Source organism: Diadema setosum, chromosome 20 (assembly GCF_964275005.1).
Source record: "Diadema setosum chromosome 20, eeDiaSeto1, whole genome shotgun sequence".
Classification (NCBI taxonomy): Eukaryota; Metazoa; Echinodermata; class Echinoidea; order Diadematoida; family Diadematidae; genus Diadema; species Diadema setosum.
Genome location: NC_092704.1, coordinates 21975329 through 21994285, shown reverse-complemented (window position 1 = coordinate 21994285; position 18957 = coordinate 21975329). Strand labels below are relative to the sequence as shown.

Here is an 18957-nt window from a genome sequence, read left to right as displayed (position 1 = left end):
AAGCACACCACACTTGTGTACAGCGACAGGGCTGTGTATGGTTAATCTGGACCATCATGGAACATGCACGCATACATTTCTCCGTTCATTATATTACTTCCTGATTGCGAATTTAACCACTTGTAAAATTGTCGGAAAGTCCTGATTTGCGAAAAAATTAGACTCGCTAGATATATGGCGCGCACAGTTATGTGATGTCTAATTCACAAGATAGACAAAAAAGTTACACAAATTATGCTCAAGCTTCAATAGCTACTTAGTACACTGCAATAGCAGATCACACATGTTTTCTTTATTTTCTTTTCAGCCTTTGCCTCCTACAGTCAACCCAAGCAAGATACATGTATCATTGCTCCACAAACCTTGTCAATATTGAAAACTTGGCCCAAGAAGCTACCATGTCATGCCAAAACCAGTAAAAAATTACCACGACACTTTTTGCAGTACAAAATCATATCAAGAATGCAAATTCCCACACTGTGCCATCATAATCCAACACCAGTCACAGTCTTGTGCTCTCATTAAACACTGCAGAAAGGCAATATCAGCACAGCATGTCATGGCAGATTTTAAAAATAGAAGGAATATTTATGATCACTCTCTAGGAACACTGCACACTTTCTTTGCAGCCGTTGATTTATACTAACTACGTGAAGCATACAATGTACATGCATTTCTTTCTCTTTCTCTCTGCTTTACAAGCAAAGTGTACCAAAGTTCAGCTGGGTTATGACACTTGACAACTTGGAAAAGAAAAATGGACACAGAATCATAACTTTGTAGGATTTCAAGCTGATGATATCAGAGAAAACTGTCAGAGTTTTTTTTTGTTTGTCTGTTCCATTTTTCTTTCCAGGCCTGAGCCAAGCGTATATATTCAAGCTGTAGAAAGTTGGAATGAAGGAATACATTGTCAAAGCGCACATTTTCAATTCTTCAAACAAAACTGCCTTTAGCGAAGCACATCTATTCATGCCAACAGATAAACAGGAATGCAGAGCAATGCTATAACATCTCAAGCAAATGTTGTGGTAATGCAATAAAAGCATAGTCATTCTAGTTTCCACATTATCATGTATGATTATTGAGTGCTACATTGCTTGGATGCAAAAAGACGCGACTAGCTCATTCCAAGACCTATCGAGGACGGTAAATTGTAGAGACCACATAAATAACACACCATTGTGTGAAGACAGATTTGTACTTTGTACTACATATTTCAGATAAGGTATTTTACAAACCATCCCTCAAAGAAGACACAACAGGCTGCATTCCTCTACTGCATCACTTTCCAGAAATCACCACGGCAACGCAACATCATCCAAGAGAGACTAACTGCATCAAGATCCTCACATGGCTATAGACACATTAGGGGACACGCCGCACGCTGCATCACTGCACTTCATCACTCCTTGCGGTCGGCCACGATTTCTAGAACCTCTTTGGCGCCCTCTTGAGCCACGTGCAGGAAATCCTTTATGTCTTCAGTGGCCTGGAGAAACATGTAAAATGAAACGAACAAAAGTTTAACAAACAATAAAAAAAAAAGAAAAATTCATCTACAAATGTATACTACATTGTATATGTATACGAAATGCAAAGAGGTCAATTGTAAAAAGGCAAATTTCAAAATATCATAATCATTACAAACAACCATTGATGAAACTTCAAGGGCAAGTATAGAAAACATTATACACAGCTGCTTGTTTATAACTAAAGCAAGTCATTGTGAATGTCAAGTGACATTTTACAGTGCCAAACTGCTTCTCCATGTGTATTTCTCGAACACAAATAGTTTAACTGAAATTTTGTTTTCATTTCATTATGACACAGGAAGGCATTATGTGCATCATATCGCTGTACTGTAGTGTAGTGTGGTGTGGTGTAGTGTAGTGTAGTGTAGTACAATGAAGTGTAGTGTAGCAAATCATAGTGTAGTATAGGTAATATGCATAGAAACATGGCACAAGAAGTGTAGAGTAGTGTATCAGTCTGAGTACAGTGTACAGGGTTCTCGCCAGGAATTTCTTCACGCTTGTCGGCATTTATGCGCGCTGTTCTGGGGGCGGAAGCCTTCGCTAATGCTCAATACAACACAGATAAATCGCCGCTAAAATGCCACTAAATGCGACATTTTCACGGAGATGTAATGAACGTTGTGAGGGGCATATTCTCACAGAAACAATGCAGAAACTCCATACCTTTTGTTAGTGGCAGTTCCTAAATAATAAATGAAAGAGAAGTAGGTGCCGATGGTGGAGGTTCCGATTTCTTTTAGGCCTTTCCTGTTTCACTGTTGCAATAATTAGCCGCCTCTGCATCGCAACAACGCGCGCCGTGTTGCTTTCTCGCCGTCTGCTCGACCACGTGGTAGGCCTATTGCATGCAGATGCGTGAGAAGCGATCGAGAACTTTCGGGACATCGTTGCACTTTCCTTTCTGGGTATACTGCGGTAGTTTGGCCGTGACATCAAAGAGATATCATACAATTTTAAATGTAATGATGGTCATTATTCCGAAGGTTTGTTTAATCATAAAATGAAACGATTCATTACTGAGTACTTCGAAGGTTTATAATCGAAAACAACAACAACACCAAAGGTCGGTACTACAGATGAATGTTCAAAATAAAACTGATTTCGTTCGAAGATTAACAAGCATTTTTTCTTTATTATTTTCCGATCAACGAACCTTCAGAAAGGAATATATCATCTATCATTGTTATTGTTTCAGAATAACAAACCTTCAGAATAAGAAAACACCGTTTTGGGGCCGTTGTTGTATTCCGAAATTATACTGGCAGAACATTCGAAATAACAAAACTGATTTCGTTTGGATATAAACGAATATTTTCTCCTTTATAATTTTTCTATTAACGATCATTCAGAATTAAGAATGTAGAGTATTATTTTGCCATTATTCTTTCGGAGTAACGAACCCTGAGGGTAAGAAAACTATAACCGTTTTCATTTCTTCTTTATCGTTTTCCGATTAACGATCGTTCAGAATTAAGAATCTAAAGTGTTATCGTTATTCTTTCGCAGTAACGAACCTTCAGAGTAAAAGAAAACTAAGTTTTGGGGCCATCGTTTTATTCTGAAATTTCACTGACGGAAACGTTCGAAATAACAAAACTGATTTCGTTGTGAAATGAACGGACATTTTTTAAAATCATTTTTGGATTAACGAACCTTCAGAATAAGGAATATAGCATTATTTTATCATTAATCTGTCGGAGTAACGAACCCTAAGAGTAAGAAAAGTGCAACTGTTTTTTGGGGCAGTTGTTTTATTCCAAATTTCACTGGCAAAACGTTCGAAATGACGCACTGATTTCGTTTTGAAATTTACGGACATTTTTCTTTATTCAATTTTCGGTTAACGACCCTTCAGAATAAAGAATCTACAATTTATTATTTCATCATTACTACTTCTGTCGGAATAACAGACCCTTATAGAGTACGAAAACACGCTGTTTTGTGCCGTCGTTTTATTCCGAAATTTCACTGACAGAAACGTTCGAAATAACAAAACTGATTTCGTTGTGAAATGAACGGACATTTTTTCTTAATCATTTTTTGGATTAACGAACCTTCAGAATAAGGACTCTAGCATTATTTTATCATTAATCTGTCGGAGTAACGAACCCTCAGAGTAAGAAAACTGCAACTGTTTTGGGGCAGTCGTTTTATTCCAAAATTTCACTGGCAAAACGTTTGAAATGACGCACTGATTTCGTTTTGAAATTTACGGACAGTTTTCTTTATTCAATTTTCGGTTAACGAACCTTCAGAATAAAGAATCTACAAATATATTATCATAACTACTTCTGTCGGAATAACAGACCCTTAGAGTACGAAAACACGCTGTTTTGTGCCGTCGTTTTATTCCGAAATTTCACTGGCAGAACGTTCGAAATAGCAAAACTGATTTCGTCGTGAAATGAACGGACATTTTTTCTTAATCATTTTTGGATTAACGAACCTTCAGAATAAAGAATCTAGCATCATTTTATCATTAATCTGTCGGAGTAACGACAAAAAATGAACCTTGGTGGCGATAAGTGATGCTGGTGTAGAGAAAAACAAAGACAGCTCGCTCAAAAGATGCTTCCTTCTTTCAGTTTATTTTCTCCCAAGTCATTCCTATCGTTCTCCTCCCATGAACCCCTGCCATGCACGGACGATGAACAAAACAAAATGTTACCGACGCTGCAATGAAAAAAAAAAGAAAAAAAAAAGAAGAAAGAAACACGTCCTCGAAGCAAATTATCTACAATTTTCAACTTGAAAAAATTGATGTTCGTAATGAAGAATAAAAAAAAAAGCACGACCTCAAGCAGTGGGGAAACTTGATATCATGGCTTGTGGAAATTTCCATGAAATTTCCACGAAAGCCAGGTGTCAGATAAAGAATGTCGCGCGTACTGCCACCTTGCTTCAGTGGTCGTAAACAGCGTGTACATAGCATGTAAACCAACTGGGAATATTGATGAATGATCATCCATTTATTTTCTGCCCATGAAGGCCCCCTAACCCACCTTTTAACAAACCAACCCAGAAGCACGTGGAGCATTATGTATGTTGAACTTGAAAGACCATCATGACAGAATTACTATAAATTTCGGCCCGGAGAAGGAAAATGGAATATTCACGAATGACGTTTACAAATCCATGGAAATTGAAAAGGCTAAAATGGAACGCATGGCTTTTTAGATTAAAAAAAAAATAATAACCCACTGAAACTATCAAAACCTAAATAACAATTTGCATTTGCTTACTCCATCGCACGTTTTTTCTTTTCTTTTTTTTTTACGAAAAATGGAGTTAATTTTCTCTCTGCGGCAATGCTTTGAACGCATCTAATTTTGCATCATTGCCGATGGCCAGCTTCCTAAAGAATTGATACGAATCCTTTCAAATATACGAAACAAAGTCTAAAAATCCTGGATCCTGGCGGTGAATTTCGATGGTATTATAAATCCTGCTCACTTTCAAAATTTAATCATCTGTTCCTTGCGCCATTTTACCAACCAACTGTAACTGTTCCTGAAAATTTCATCCTAATCTGTTCCCAAATTTTGACTTATTTTGCGAATAGAGAGACAGACAGGCAGACAAACTAACAAACAAACCAAAGCAGCCAAAAAAAAAAAAAAAAATACAACCTTTGGCGGAGGGGGGCATGCATTTCATATCGTTTGTTTTTGCGTAACCCGACAACAAGCGTGACAACAAGCGAGCACGTGTCAGCATTCCTCAGCCTCCTTCGGCCTCCGACCCTCTCTTTCCGTCCTCTCTCTCCCTCTCACAATACACTGTACCGTTGTACACGCAGGCGGCTGTAAGTGGCCGGCTGGGTGCTTGTGCATGTGTGTGTGGATCCCAAAATCAGAGCGCATGTGAGTGAGCAAGTGTGTGATGTGGTGTGTATGTAGGTCCATGGTATCAGCTAGTATGTACGTCGCTCTGTTGAGCCGCGTTGTTGTGATCGGTGCGGTGACTGCGTAGATAAATTTTTGCGCTTGTATAAGTATGTAAACTGCTGCTGCTTTAAACATCCAGCTTCTTTTCTAGCCAGATAATAAAGACTGAAAAAGGCGAGAAATTGGTCCGAACTTAGCTCGTCAAGCAAGTTACCCTTGTCGGCAAGTTCACGCGTGGTGTTACCCTTGTCGGCAAGTTTTACCCTTGTCGGCAATTGCTTCTTCAAACCGCACGCTTGTCGGGGGTGATATACGCTGGCGAGATCCCTGGTGTAGAGCATGACACTGATTGTTGGTAGTGTGTAATAGGGTCACATCATGTCGTAAGCTGAAGAAACAAAAAAAAAAAAAAAGAGAAGATAGTGTTGACTTTACACCAAAGACCAAACACCTGTGCTAACCTTATCCTTGTAGGCCTGATCAGTGACACTGGGAAGGTTGATCATCACATTGTAATACGCTCCCCAGACTGCTAGCTCCATAGCCTTGGCCCCAACCTGTAGGATCAAAGCAAAGGGAGAACAGATGTCAGAAAACACTAATTTGGGATGCAATAGCAAAGCCATTTGAGGTAGTAAAACCTCACTTAATTCAAATTGGTTGTCCTTCAGCAATGGTTCATTGTGGTTTAACTCGTTGAAAACTAGTCTTGAGTATACTAGGGCAGGTGTCTATGGGAAATGCATGTTGTAGCAAAATCAGCCCATCCGCAACAGATTAAAATAATCTATTGCAATGCACAAACAAGAAGTTTTTGTCTAGATTGTGAAGTCTGCCTGTACAACAACCGACTAAATAAAGTGAATGGATGTCACGCTTTCAATTCCAGAAATGAATCTACGTAAATGAAACTTGCATGTGCTTACAAGTCACTTTGGCAATAGACACTGCAATACTAAAGTCAATCCTCAAGTGAAATTTTGTAGACATGAAGATGGCTTACTCTTGACGCAACTTTCTTCGAGACTAAAGGCAAGGTCAAAAACTAGTTGCCAAGGTTAATACATAACATGGAATGTTGTCGTGTTGATAAAATCCTAAGAATAATATTATTCAGCAACCAAAGAATGAGAGCTGTACTGGGGAAACTCATTATAATGATGACCTATTAAAAAAACATGACAATTACAACATGCACCTTGTCATACTAGGTTTCTCACAATACCAGGGTGCAAAAACAAAGAAATATAAAGAGTTGGCACATGCAAAATCATCTTGTTATAAGAGGGTTTTATTATATCAGACGTCTGCATAACAAGGTTCCACTGTGAAATCAAGAGATTATTAACCCGTCGAGGACGAGTCCCGAGTAATTTTGGGCAGGTATCTAGATCTATGGGAAATGCATGTTGTTGCAAAATCAGCAAGTCCTCAATGGGGTGAAAGCAGAGGGGTGAAGATGCACTATGAAAGATTTTAATCAGTTGTCTCCCTCTGTACAAAGTCATTTGTAAGATCACAACTGTGAGGCAGCTATGATCTTGACAAAGATCACACATAATTTATGTACATTATGTCTCTCAAGCAAGAGTGGAAAGATGAAAAAAGATGAGCTCAAGGGTCACCTGAAGGTCAGACTTGCACTGAACGTTGCCATAGCGAGCCATCTCCTTCATGGTATCCCAGCATGCATTGACCGACATGGCGACGTTCATGGGGACAGCGATGGCACCCCTCATGGCTGACTTCATGCTCTCATCACGACTGTCAGGGACAAATCAAAAGGTATCTCCATAGTACTTTTTCAGTCATCAACATTTCAACTGACCAGTACGGCAACCACACACATACGTTATTAGCAACACTATGATAAATAGTTAACCGTTGTGAGCAGTGACTACAATCCAGCACATTTCCACACATAGAAATTTTAATGAAAATTGAGCAAAGAAAATGGGATTTACTCATTTTTCATTCATATCTTCTAGTCAGTTTCCCTTTTTCCATTTATCAAATAAAAATATTCACACAATGAATCATTAATGTCATCAAATACAAGTAGCTGTAAAACTTGTGAACGCTTGCTGACGTTTTCCTAATAAAATATACACGTGTATGTTGAAATTCGCTGCATGGTCAACCAAAATATTGACTGCTTTATCATTCAGGTCATATTGTTAATCATTCTTCCATGTTGATTCTTCCTAAAAGACCAATAAGTCCATTTTGGGTGATGGCATGTGTATCAGTATCAACTTGAGTCAAGGATTTGCTCCATTATCCTCATAGCAGTTAGTAATTCTTTACAGCATTAAAGGGTACCATCAGGCAAGGACATTGCATTTGTTATATGATAGATAGACACATATCACAACTACCTTCAATTCAAAAACTCCCACCAACTCCACAAAAGGACAAAATTTCCTCCATCCCCACCCTCCCCCCAAAAAACTGTTCACTGCACCCATGTTGCACCAACAACTTAGAACATGGAATACATACATTGCTGTTTCCTCCTCATTAGATTTAGGCATCTTCATGGCACTCTGTGAATGTCAAAGAGATATTTGCAAAGGATGCATGTATTCAGAGACTACAAAGAAATATTTGAAAACAGGAGAGTAATTGTAATTATGTCATTGATTCGAGTGCAGGACAGAAAAACATATATGTACCAGTATTCACAGGAAGAATACATTATCAGATGAGAACCAGAAGGGCTTCATTGCAATTTTCGGGGTATTGAGTTTAATATTGGTATCATATGTAGAGGTTGATCTCCTCTACATTACACTGGATATCAAGTAAAAGCTTTTACACAGACTGCTTCTTATTACTGTATACACCACAACAGCAAGTCTGATTATTGGCAAATGGGGACTTCCCTACAATTTAATAGTGAGTGGTCAAATTTGTGATTGTGGAGTACGACAACGGACAGAGAAATGTGTGTGTGCAGGTTGCATTCATGTCAGGATCAGAGCTGATATTTTTGCATGTTTTGAAATTTGTGAATAGCACGAGAATCGCAAAATTTGCAAAGATAAAAACCTGTGAAATACATGGCATAGACAGTATATCAATCAAGGTCTTAATTACATGAAAGTCTAGAACAGTACATGACTTGCACCATTTAACATCTATTTCTGCTCACCATGTAGGCAGCAAAGGCAGCCGTGTCGGCGTCGATCAGGGGGATGAGGTCGTGCATGGCCTGACGGAGGGGCGGGATGAGCTTCCTCATCGTACTGTCGATCGCCTCAAACTTCTTGTTGCCGTACGACATCCAGCCGACCATGGTACCGAGGGCAGCTCCCTACAGAGATGCATCATTGTACATTAAACCGAACATTCACATAAATACTACCTCTGCCCAAGATACATGTGTGTAACTTTCTTGATGCTAAAGGAAGAAAAGCGGAGACAGATATACAGACAGTGAGCGGGGAAAACCACATTTTGTCGAGAATTAAATGACCTTCAATCTTTCGTCGAGATGTTTTTCACTGCAACCGACTGACATATCGCCCTACAATGTATGTCGATGTAGGGCAATTTGTTAATCAGTTGCAATGATAAATGATCTTCATCAAAAACAATGGAAGGGTCAGTAAGTTGTTCATAACGTCGGTTGAGAATGATAAGGGCGTTAAGTTGCCACTAAACCCATAGTGTTCGAGACAACTTAACGCCCTTCTCATTCTCAACAGACGATAAGTTCTTTGCCATAGACAAGTTTTACCCCCATTTTCAAATTTTATGCACAATGCCAATGCAATGACTGCTGTATTTAAATCTTATGTCCATTTTCATTACAAAACTATTCCTAACAGTCAGAAGGCTTGCCCTAGACTAGCCTGACATGGCAGCAAATATTTCCTTATAGACCTTTTTTTGGTTTCTATGGTTACTCTCTGTACATAAAATTGTGTGCCAGATCTGTATTATTATTAACACAAAGTGAAAAAGAACTTGTAATTAGCTGAAATGCTGGCAAATTCTCTATATCCTCCACCCTTACCCTCCAACCCCATCATACCCCCCACCATCCTACCAATTCTTAATCTGAGGAGAAAGGAGAAGTAGCACAATAATGTGAGGAATCCCGGTTGATCTGTGATCACATAGCAACAGCTTTATTTGTACTGTAAAACATGATATATTCGCGGCATTAATTTTTCGTGAATTGGAGCAGACGGCCTTTTTTGCGGCATGAAATTTTCGCGATCTGCCACTGGCATTCAATGCATATAGTGTAGACAAGAACTTTCGCGTGCATTTTAATTTCGCTAATCTTGGAGCTCGCGAAACTCGCGATATTAAAATGCTCGCGAACATTCCAAGTTTTACAGTATTCACCCAGCAGCGGTACAAGTCACAGGTATATTGTCCCAAACACCAGATGGCGCTGTTGTACTATAACTACCAGTATAACTACACAACACCTTTAACTGGCATAGAAAGATTCCTTCCTTACCATGGCTCCAATAGCTGCAGACACTGAGCCTCCACCTGGAGCCGAGGACCTTGCTCCCACATTGATGATGAAGGACTTGAGGCTCATGGAGGCCAGAGGGCCATCAGCATCCGCATCAATCATGTACCTGGGGAGGGACACAACACTGGTTTAGTACACAGTGTACACATGTGTACAATGGAGCGTTCCGATGTGTAAGTTCCTTTTTCATAACAATGTACAAGTATCAAAAAGTGGAGCCTTAGGACAGCGAATACTTAATGGTAGTTAATTGTCAACTTGTTTCCCAGAACAGCATGGACTAGCTGGTATACACTATTAAGTTTACACGTGCTGGTGTTCTGTACATTGTGTTCATAGGTACACACTCAACCATTTGGGTATACACTTTTGACTGAAATACATGGTACCACACTGGTCCACACAGGATTGACTGGTATACACTGGATAGACTGGGATACACTGGTTGCTGGTATAAAATGTATTGACTATGCAATGGAGTGACTGGTACAGTACATAATATAATTATACTAGGTAGACTAGCATGCACTAGATTGACTAATACTTTACACTGGAATACACTGATTATACTGGACTGACTGGCATATGCTGGAATGCTTGGAATACATTGGAAGTGTAGCATGTTATAGATTGTTTAGCATAAAATAAAGAATGCCAGGCAGATGAGTCAGCCATCTTGCACTCTTGTAGACTGGTCGGTTATGGCACAGTGTGTGGTTCACCAAATCATACACACTACGAGCATTTAGTGTGGCAGATGAAAAGACAAAGACAAGTTACACTCAAAATGTAGACAGCCAGACCCTCAGAGAAGAGAGAGATACACATGATAGAGAAAGAGGGGGGGGGGGGGGGGAAGAAACATATGCCAAGACACACAAAACTCTCTGATTAGACAGAATCTATCTGTATACATTGTATGTTTCCCCACAACAAAATTCATGGAATCACTGAACCCCTGTGATGACAACAAACTTCTCCTACAAGGACAATTAATGCTTGATTGATAGGAATGCACCAGGATGGCTCTATTATGACAGCACTTGAATATCTTCCCCACAAAGTGCTGGTAACAATCTTTCTTTCTTTTTTTCTTTCTTTTTTTTTTATGTAGTGCACACAAATCACATACTTGATTTATCGAATGTTCACAGATGGCAAGTCAAGCAGGTAAATTTGGCACTTATAATCGCTCACTGTCAGTCAGCTTATCACAGGCTCACACTAGGCAGTGAAATGTATCCCGTAAATTTCATTTTAAAGGGTGTGTACAGTTCTGGTCGAGGTGTAGATTTAGCTTTTAACATTTTGCGAGATATTCAGAAACCACTCTATGAGATGTCAAAGAGCATGCAGTTCTAAGGGGTATCAAAAGTTTATTCAATGAAAATCGGTTTTGAAATGGCTGAGATATCCAAAAACAAGGTGAAACAAAGAGATCCTAATAAAGTTGGGGCATGTCGCCTTTTATTATTAGCACTTTTTTGGATATTTCAGCCATTTGAAAACCAATTTTCATCAAATAAACGTTGAATCCTTCTTAAAATTACATGCTCTTTCATATTTCATAAGAGGTTTTTCATTATCTCACTTAGGAATGTTCAAAACATGAATCCCTACCTCAACCAGTACTGTACAGTCCCTTTAAGAAAAGCACAGACTGCTAAGATTTTGACACAAACATTCCCATGAATAATAGAACAACAAAAGTGATGACAACTCTGGATGGGCAATGCACAATTTTGCTCAAGATATTAACTGACATTCTCTTATCAGAGTGCTGTCAGACCTGTGCAGAAGAAAGGAAAGAAGAAGAATATCAGGGGAAAAAAAAAAAAAAAAAAACTCACTCAATGATTTTCTCCCGTGGGTTGAATGGCTCCAAGGAGCTCAGGCCGAGACGGTTGATAGCCTGTGAAGGAGAAGGGTCAATTAATCTATCACTGATGTTTACACTCAGATTGTAAGGATACTATGTGTAAACACTAAAAGTCACTTTGCGAGACAGAAATCTTTTCATACTATGGGCCATAAATAATTGAGACTTGATAGACAATTTTGTGATGGGTGATGTCACGCTTAAAAACCATTGTGACGGAATAAGATATGAACATCATCCCTCTTCACAAAGAAACTTGCGTTTTCATAAACTTCCTGAGCTATGCCTATGACAAGGAGGGTAATCGGAATTCTATTAGCATTAATGAAGTAATGAGGTACACTTTGTATAGGTTGATAAGAGAAAGGCTACTTTAGTACCTGGGATACGCTAAAATTTTGAAAATCAATACATGTGCTATGTACTAATAGAATACTGTATACGCCATGATTAGATTTAGTGAGACCTAAATTTTCGCAAATCGTAACTTCCTGACGATTTTGCAAGTACAAGTGTAGTTAAATTTGCGACTGCGGAGTACAGTACTGAGCGGAGAAATGTATATGTGCACATCACATTCATATCAGGATCAGAGTCAATATTTTTGGGTGTCTTCAAATTTGCGAATAACACCTGACTCGCAAAGATAAAAACCTAACAAAATATTTGGTGCATACAGTACACTGTTAACATGTAAGACAGTAACTTGCCCATGACAGAACAGGGGAAAAAAATATGCTTATCCAAAGGTTCTCACCAGTCTGACTTTCTGGGATTCCTCCACGATGAAGAGATTATCTCGTTCGATGTAGTACTCGGCTGCTTCTAGGATGGCCTTGAGGGGAACCAGACCCACCAGCTGGGCCCCACAGAGGGCGACATTCATTTCCTGTCGGGGGAAACACGAATAGGCAGCATATTTTAATAAAGACAATGGCCTAGACACATGAGAGTTATTATTACGCAAAATCAAAATATGAACACTACTACTAAACTTTAGTGGGAAAAGTACGTCAGATTTTGTTATTTTTGTTTGATTTTCATTACAATATGAAAATTCCTAGAGCAAAGGCGAATTGATTGGTATAGTTCAGTACCTGGTAGTCACATTGGATGCCATCACGATGCTCATGCACATGCTGATGAGGAAAGCAAAGCTGTGTTTTTTGTTGTAAAATGCCTAACTTTTTATCATAAATAACATAGAAAAGAGGCATTCCATAACATTGACATTGATATACATGTACAAGTACATGTACATATTCTGACATTGATATACATGTACAAGTACATGTACATATTCTGCACAAACCACTGCTCTCTATAGGAAGTACACTGTATGTGGATATCACTTTGGCCCATTCTCACTGTACAAACAATTGAAGCCGCCATGCCACCATCTTTACCAGACGCGTTCTATGGGGACTTGTATTTATTTTCTAGCAGAGACTGTAACCAAGATCACGTTATGTCATGAGCTCCGTACACAACAGTATGGGCAATGTGCCTGGTAAGATGGCATCATGGCAGCTTCAAAGCAACTGGCCAATGAGATATCTAGATACCTCCTACAGAGAACAGTGGCACAAACCAATATCTCGGCCAATCATAGATTTCCAGATGGTTACTGTACATACCTTGGAGTCCTTGAGGCATTCCTCAAAAGCAACATGCATGGGAGTCTCGTCAATGTCCGTCAGATTCATGGACACCTGGGCCAGGTTGTACTCATCAAGCCACCAACCTATGGCCTGCACAGACTTCAGCCTGCCTGGCTGCTCGGGGGACAATGCAGAGAGACAGACAGACGGACAGACAGACAGAGAGTTTAGCTTCTAGTAATCATGTTAAAGCTGTCACAAAGTTGTATATTGTCACTGCAATAAAGTACCAAAGTGATGATTTCACAATCTTTTGTGATAGCTTAGTGCTGGTTCTACACAATATAGTTTAGCCCAGAGGGTTGGAACCGAACATGGTTAGCAACCACTGCATTCACAGATATTTGAGTGATGTGAGGTCATTTAGAACCAGTCTCCATAGCGATAAATGGCTATGACATCACAGTTCGGCTCTCTAAACATTCTTACAAACCTTGACTCAACTATAAGGTAATGTAGTCTCTCTAAATTTTCATCAAACTTCACATGAAGCTACATTTAGCACGAGAAAAATATGGGCTTATAGTCACATCTCAATGATATTAACATCAAGTTTATGAAAGGGGAATTCACCTGGAGGGGGAAAGTGTTAAAACAAAACAAAAGTACCATGTAATAGATAATACAAACAGGCAGAATGCCTTGACATTAGACTAGCATTGCACTGCTTCTACCCCTACTCTGCTCCCACATATGTTACAAATAACAGACACAATGCACTACAACAGCATCATCGTTCCATGATCCCATTTTTCTATCACCTTATATTTTTTTCAAAAGCATTAAATGGCCATGACGCCTCGAGACGAGACTAGTATCTCACCTTCTCTGGCCCCCTACCCTGCTCCCGAACGTTGAGTGCGATGCGGTGCGCCTGCTCCTTGGTGCCAAGGACGTTGATGTTCATGGCAATCAGGAACTTCCTGGCCCCCGTTGCCGTGGCGCCCCACATTGGCACGAACTTGGCGGGGCCAAAGTCTGGCTTCCAATCCAGGCTTACCACCTGTCATATCAACAACAAAAAAACAAACAAACATGTCCCTCATTTAAAAACATGTCCTTCAATAAAAGAATTTCTCACCCTCCAAGGTAAAACTCTACCATAAACACATGAACTCGTATCCAAAAAGGTCTTCCTGGATAAACAGAGTGCTTTGGTTGTCAAATTTGTGTGATCTCATTGCTTTCGGGCAGGAGGGGTGAAAGGTTATAAACCACCTGTGCATTTTTTCATTACATGTCCAAACATTGTGAGTCACTGTGCTGTTTGAGTCTACATTGATCTACAATATCACCTTGAGCAGCTGATCATTTTTCTCAGACGCTCATAGAATTAACTTGTTAGATGCAGCTCAGAATTTGGCTTTCACTTCTCCCTGGGGAGGGGTAGAGATGAAGACCTCTGACCCCTTGATTCAGTCTTACCCAGTGCTTAACACAGGAAACAGATGTGCCATACAGTGTATGTTTTGAATCTACAGTAAACCATCACATCTTGGAGGGAGGTAGTGTATATTGGGGGAGCTCATTTTACAAGCACTCAACAAGATAATGTACACAATATGATGAACATTATTACATTATGACTCATCTACTATACAATGGGACAATGCCGAGGTATCACCTGAATGAAAGCGATGTATGGGGGGGGGGGGGGGGTGGCTGTTTGATTTTTAACCCTTTCCATATCATGGACTTTGGACAGTGTCTACAATGCTAATAGGTTTTCTGTGTCAATTAGCTCTCAATGCACACAAAGGGTTAGGACAGTGAAGTGTAAACAGACCTTTGCTTCTATGCCCTCGTACTCTCCAGCCCTGATAGAGGGCAGCTTCTGCCTCTTCTCCTCCCTCGCTGAGTAGCCATAGAGATAGACTGGTGGTAAACACAAGATGTACACACACACATAACGATGCTATAAACGCTCTGTCTCTTTAGAAGTCACATTTGTATTCTACCATGAATTCTATTTGGATATTCAAGCTGAACAATGACTACTAGATTAATCAAGGCTGAATATATTTGTCAGCATGTTATGTGTTAATGTTGTGATGATTAATGACTAACAGCTGTGAAGTTGGAAGTTTCAGGAAATTCATACATAAACAAAGAGAAAACTAACTCCAGTGACAACATTCACCATGTTTAAGCCGTTGAGGACGAGTCCCGAGTATACTCGGGCAGGTGTCTATGGGAAATGCGTGTTGTAGCAAAATCAATCCGTCCTCAACAGGTTAAATGGCATAAAATATACAATGTACATAGAGGATGATACAATGGGCACGTCATGATATAACAAGGTAAATGCCAAGCAATGTCTTGCCTGCATATCACAATTTGTGAATATGATGTTTTTAAATGTAAGTACCTGTACATTGACCTCTTGACCTATGACCTTGTCCAACTTCACCGATATTCGCGCTTGACCGGCAGTGATGCCTTCTGTCTTGCTTCTGCTACATACGCAAAACAAAAACTCTTACAACTACTTTCCTTTGTGCACAATTCACCAAATTTTTCACTTATCTATGGCATATACTTCATTTCTACCTAAATCAAGCCGAACTGCTACTTTAACAAGAATCTCCAACATAGCACTAATCATCACTGCTGGCCGGGTCACTATGCCCTCTGTGTATGCTCATCTGGTTTTCTGGGGCGCTTCAGAATACATACCAGGCACCTGTAGCTCCTCCCCCAGCCGACGCCCAAACTCCTCTGCACATTGGTTGCAGTCCTCCATGGTCACTCCACTAATGGGGATGAACGGACACACATCTAGCGCCCCCATACGAGGATGCTCACCTGGGGAATATGAAAGAATAAGAATAAATAGTGTACATTTACTTCCATCAAAGTCACACTGCATTGATTTCACCTCTCTTGGGGGACAATATCTACAGCCTCAATCTTTCCGAGACCTCATGAAAGCCAGTTATCAACAAATCACATATGTTCACAGTGGCGTCACTTCTCTGCAAAGGTTAAAAGTAATCCGAACTACATGAAGTGGATGAGAAATATTTCATGTCAATTACCTCTTCAGGCAAGTATGATGGTCAAATCACTATTCACGAAATATCACATTCCTATACATGTAGATATGTCCACCACAAAGGGCAACTATGTGTATACAATTGTATCTAGAATCCATCTACCTGACAGAATCTAGAAATAACCATTTTTTTTTTTAAGTGCTGATTTATATGTGTACTACATATGAACATGGTGGAATCAACAGAAAGAATTATTTGGACTGAGTTAACTCCCCATCCATGCCAACTTGCATGGTAGCACAAAGCTATGCCATACCCTTGTGGATCCTCATGTCGATCAAGCTGCGAGCGACGCGCGCCATGTTGAGGGCACCCTCAATGACAGCCATCGGTGAGCCCACAAACGTGTAGACCGTCCGGTTGGTGGACGGGCCGGGGTCCACATCCAGTAGCTGGCATCCAGGAGTCTGGGCCACTGCACTGGCAATGGCATCGATAATCTGTGGTCAAAGAAAGTAAATATACAAGCATTACTACAAACATCCACCAAAGAAAAGTCTGATTAATATTCCATTTCCAGTATTTTTATGGTTTGAAATGACAATCGCTTTCTGAATACTGACCAAATGGTCCGTGACCAGAGGAAGGTTCAGTACAGTGACCATAAAGAAACATTTCACTGGCCCTCACTGCAATGTCAACAGTCTGGAACACAGTACTGCAGTTAACTGCTTTAACTGTTTCTGGGGATACCGGGTATTCGGAAATGGATGTATTCAATCATGCATGCAAGGTGAGCCATGCATTTTTGGTTCCCAACTCTCTTTGTACCTTGAATATGAAAACAGATACTAAAACAAAGACAACATTGATGCCCCATATTACTGTGGAAAATATGTGATTCAAGTTTGGGTGGGTCAGTATAAGACAAGTTACGAAGTACTGAAAACAACAATTCATGACACATAAAAAGAAACAGCCCATAGTCATCGTTCAACTACACGGTAGCTAATTATTTCAAAATGTTTAATTCCAAATTTCTGCACAAAAGTTGAATCAATTCCTGCTGATGCAAAATTATTCGATATCTTTAACTGTAACTGTCACAGGCTAAAATATTGATCTCATGGGTAATGTTCATACCTATGAATGAACATGCATAGGGTATCTTCAGCAAAGCATCCAATCACATAATGTAGGCCTAAAAATAGCACTCTCATCTCCAGCAAGAGAATCGTTCAAGACAAACGGAAGACACCCTAGGGGAGGGACTTCCTGTCTTAGACTTCAGGGAACACAAGACATTAATTACATATGGCTTTTAGTCAGCAGCAAGTTAAAGAGAAACTCCATCACATGGTGAGGCTGACACTGCTATGAAAGTCAAGTCAAAAAATCATCTAAAATTTCACCAGATACATGTAGTTAAACACAATAAAATATCACATAACAAATGACAGATCACTATACATTTCTGCAGATAATTCACAAAGCAATGGAAGACTTGAAAAAGCCATGGCATTGTCATTTCAGTTGATTTGCACATATTCAATCATGATAAGATAAGAATCACTTGGAGAGACTTTGGAGAGTTTGTAAAACATGGGGCTTTTTGTGCCAATCAGCCCTCATAGCACACAAAGTGTTAGAGGGACATTACACAGGCTTGTAGCTTTGGTTGCAATGGGGAATTCAAATGTTAACTTTTTGCGAGATAACTGAAACCTTTTTCATATGAAATGTTAAAGGGCAGACAATTCCAAGAGGAATTCAAAGTTTATTTAATGAAAAGCAGTTTAGAAAGGGCTGAGATATCTAAAAAGAAAGTAAAACATAGTGGTTCTAATAAAAGGTGGGTTCCACACAATTTCTTTATTTTTAGATATCATAGCCATTTCCAAACCAATTTTCATGAACTAAACTTTTAATTGCTCCAGAATTGTATGCTCTCTTATATTTCAGAAAAGGTTCCTCATCATCTCACAAAAATAGTGACAAACCTGAAGCCCCGTCTCAACCAAAAATTTACCATCTCTACGAAATTAAATGAGAGACTTTCAAATTCCATAACTTTCTCATTCTTTGTCTGACTTAATTAGAATTTCCTGTCATTAAGTCTACTCTGCTTATCACTGTCAACTTGAGTGTGGATTTTCCCTTTAAACTGTCTGCAGTTTGTCATCTATAGACTACACTTACCTCCTTGCTCTGACCTTCAGAGAAATTTGGCACGCATTCCACTATCTGCGACATCTTTCTTTCAAGAGACACAGATCTCCAATTACGCTCTTTGAATCCTGTTTAGGAGTGCCCTTTGTCTGTGAAGGTTGTTTAAAAGGTAGAATACACCATGACAATACTGTTATATCCCTGACATTGAGCACACAGTTACAGTATCTTTATCAGCACAGGGTGTAATCATTATAACTACATACATGGTGACACAAGCGATTAATATATACATTGTACATTTTCATTCATTCATTCATTCATTCATT

General features: G+C 39.5%; 1 protein-coding gene across 1 annotated transcript; it reads right to left on the bottom strand.

Annotated features, from left to right (window-relative positions):
• Positions 1-916: 916 nt before the first annotated feature.
• On the bottom strand, positions 917-18725 carry LOC140243809 (formimidoyltransferase-cyclodeaminase-like). Its single transcript, XM_072323476.1, has 14 exons — positions 18659-18725; positions 16776-16959; positions 16140-16268; positions 15250-15338; positions 14287-14466; positions 13440-13577; positions 12560-12691; positions 11774-11835; positions 9903-10029; positions 8580-8741; positions 7928-7971; positions 7051-7189; positions 5887-5982; positions 917-1492 (listed from the first exon to the last, which is right to left on the bottom strand). Exons 1-14 carry the CDS (start codon positions 18710-18712, stop codon positions 1406-1408), a joined length of 1623 nt encoding a protein of 540 aa, XP_072179577.1. The 5' UTR covers positions 18713-18725; the 3' UTR covers positions 917-1405.
• Positions 18726-18957: the final 232 nt, after the last annotated feature.

Coding starts and splice junctions, on each gene's coding strand:
- LOC140243809 (XM_072323476.1), bottom strand. CDS start 18,712: ATGTCGCAGATAGTGGAATGCGTGCCAAATTTCTCTGAAGGTCAGAGC. Junction 10,030..11,773: donor CCACGGGAGAAAATCATTGA/GTGAGTTTTTTT, acceptor GTCCCTCCCCAG/GTACATGATTGATGCGGATG. Junction 5,983..7,050: donor AGTGCAAGTCTGACCTTCAG/GTGACCCTTGAG, acceptor TTGATCCTACAG/GTTGGGGCCAAGGCTATGGA.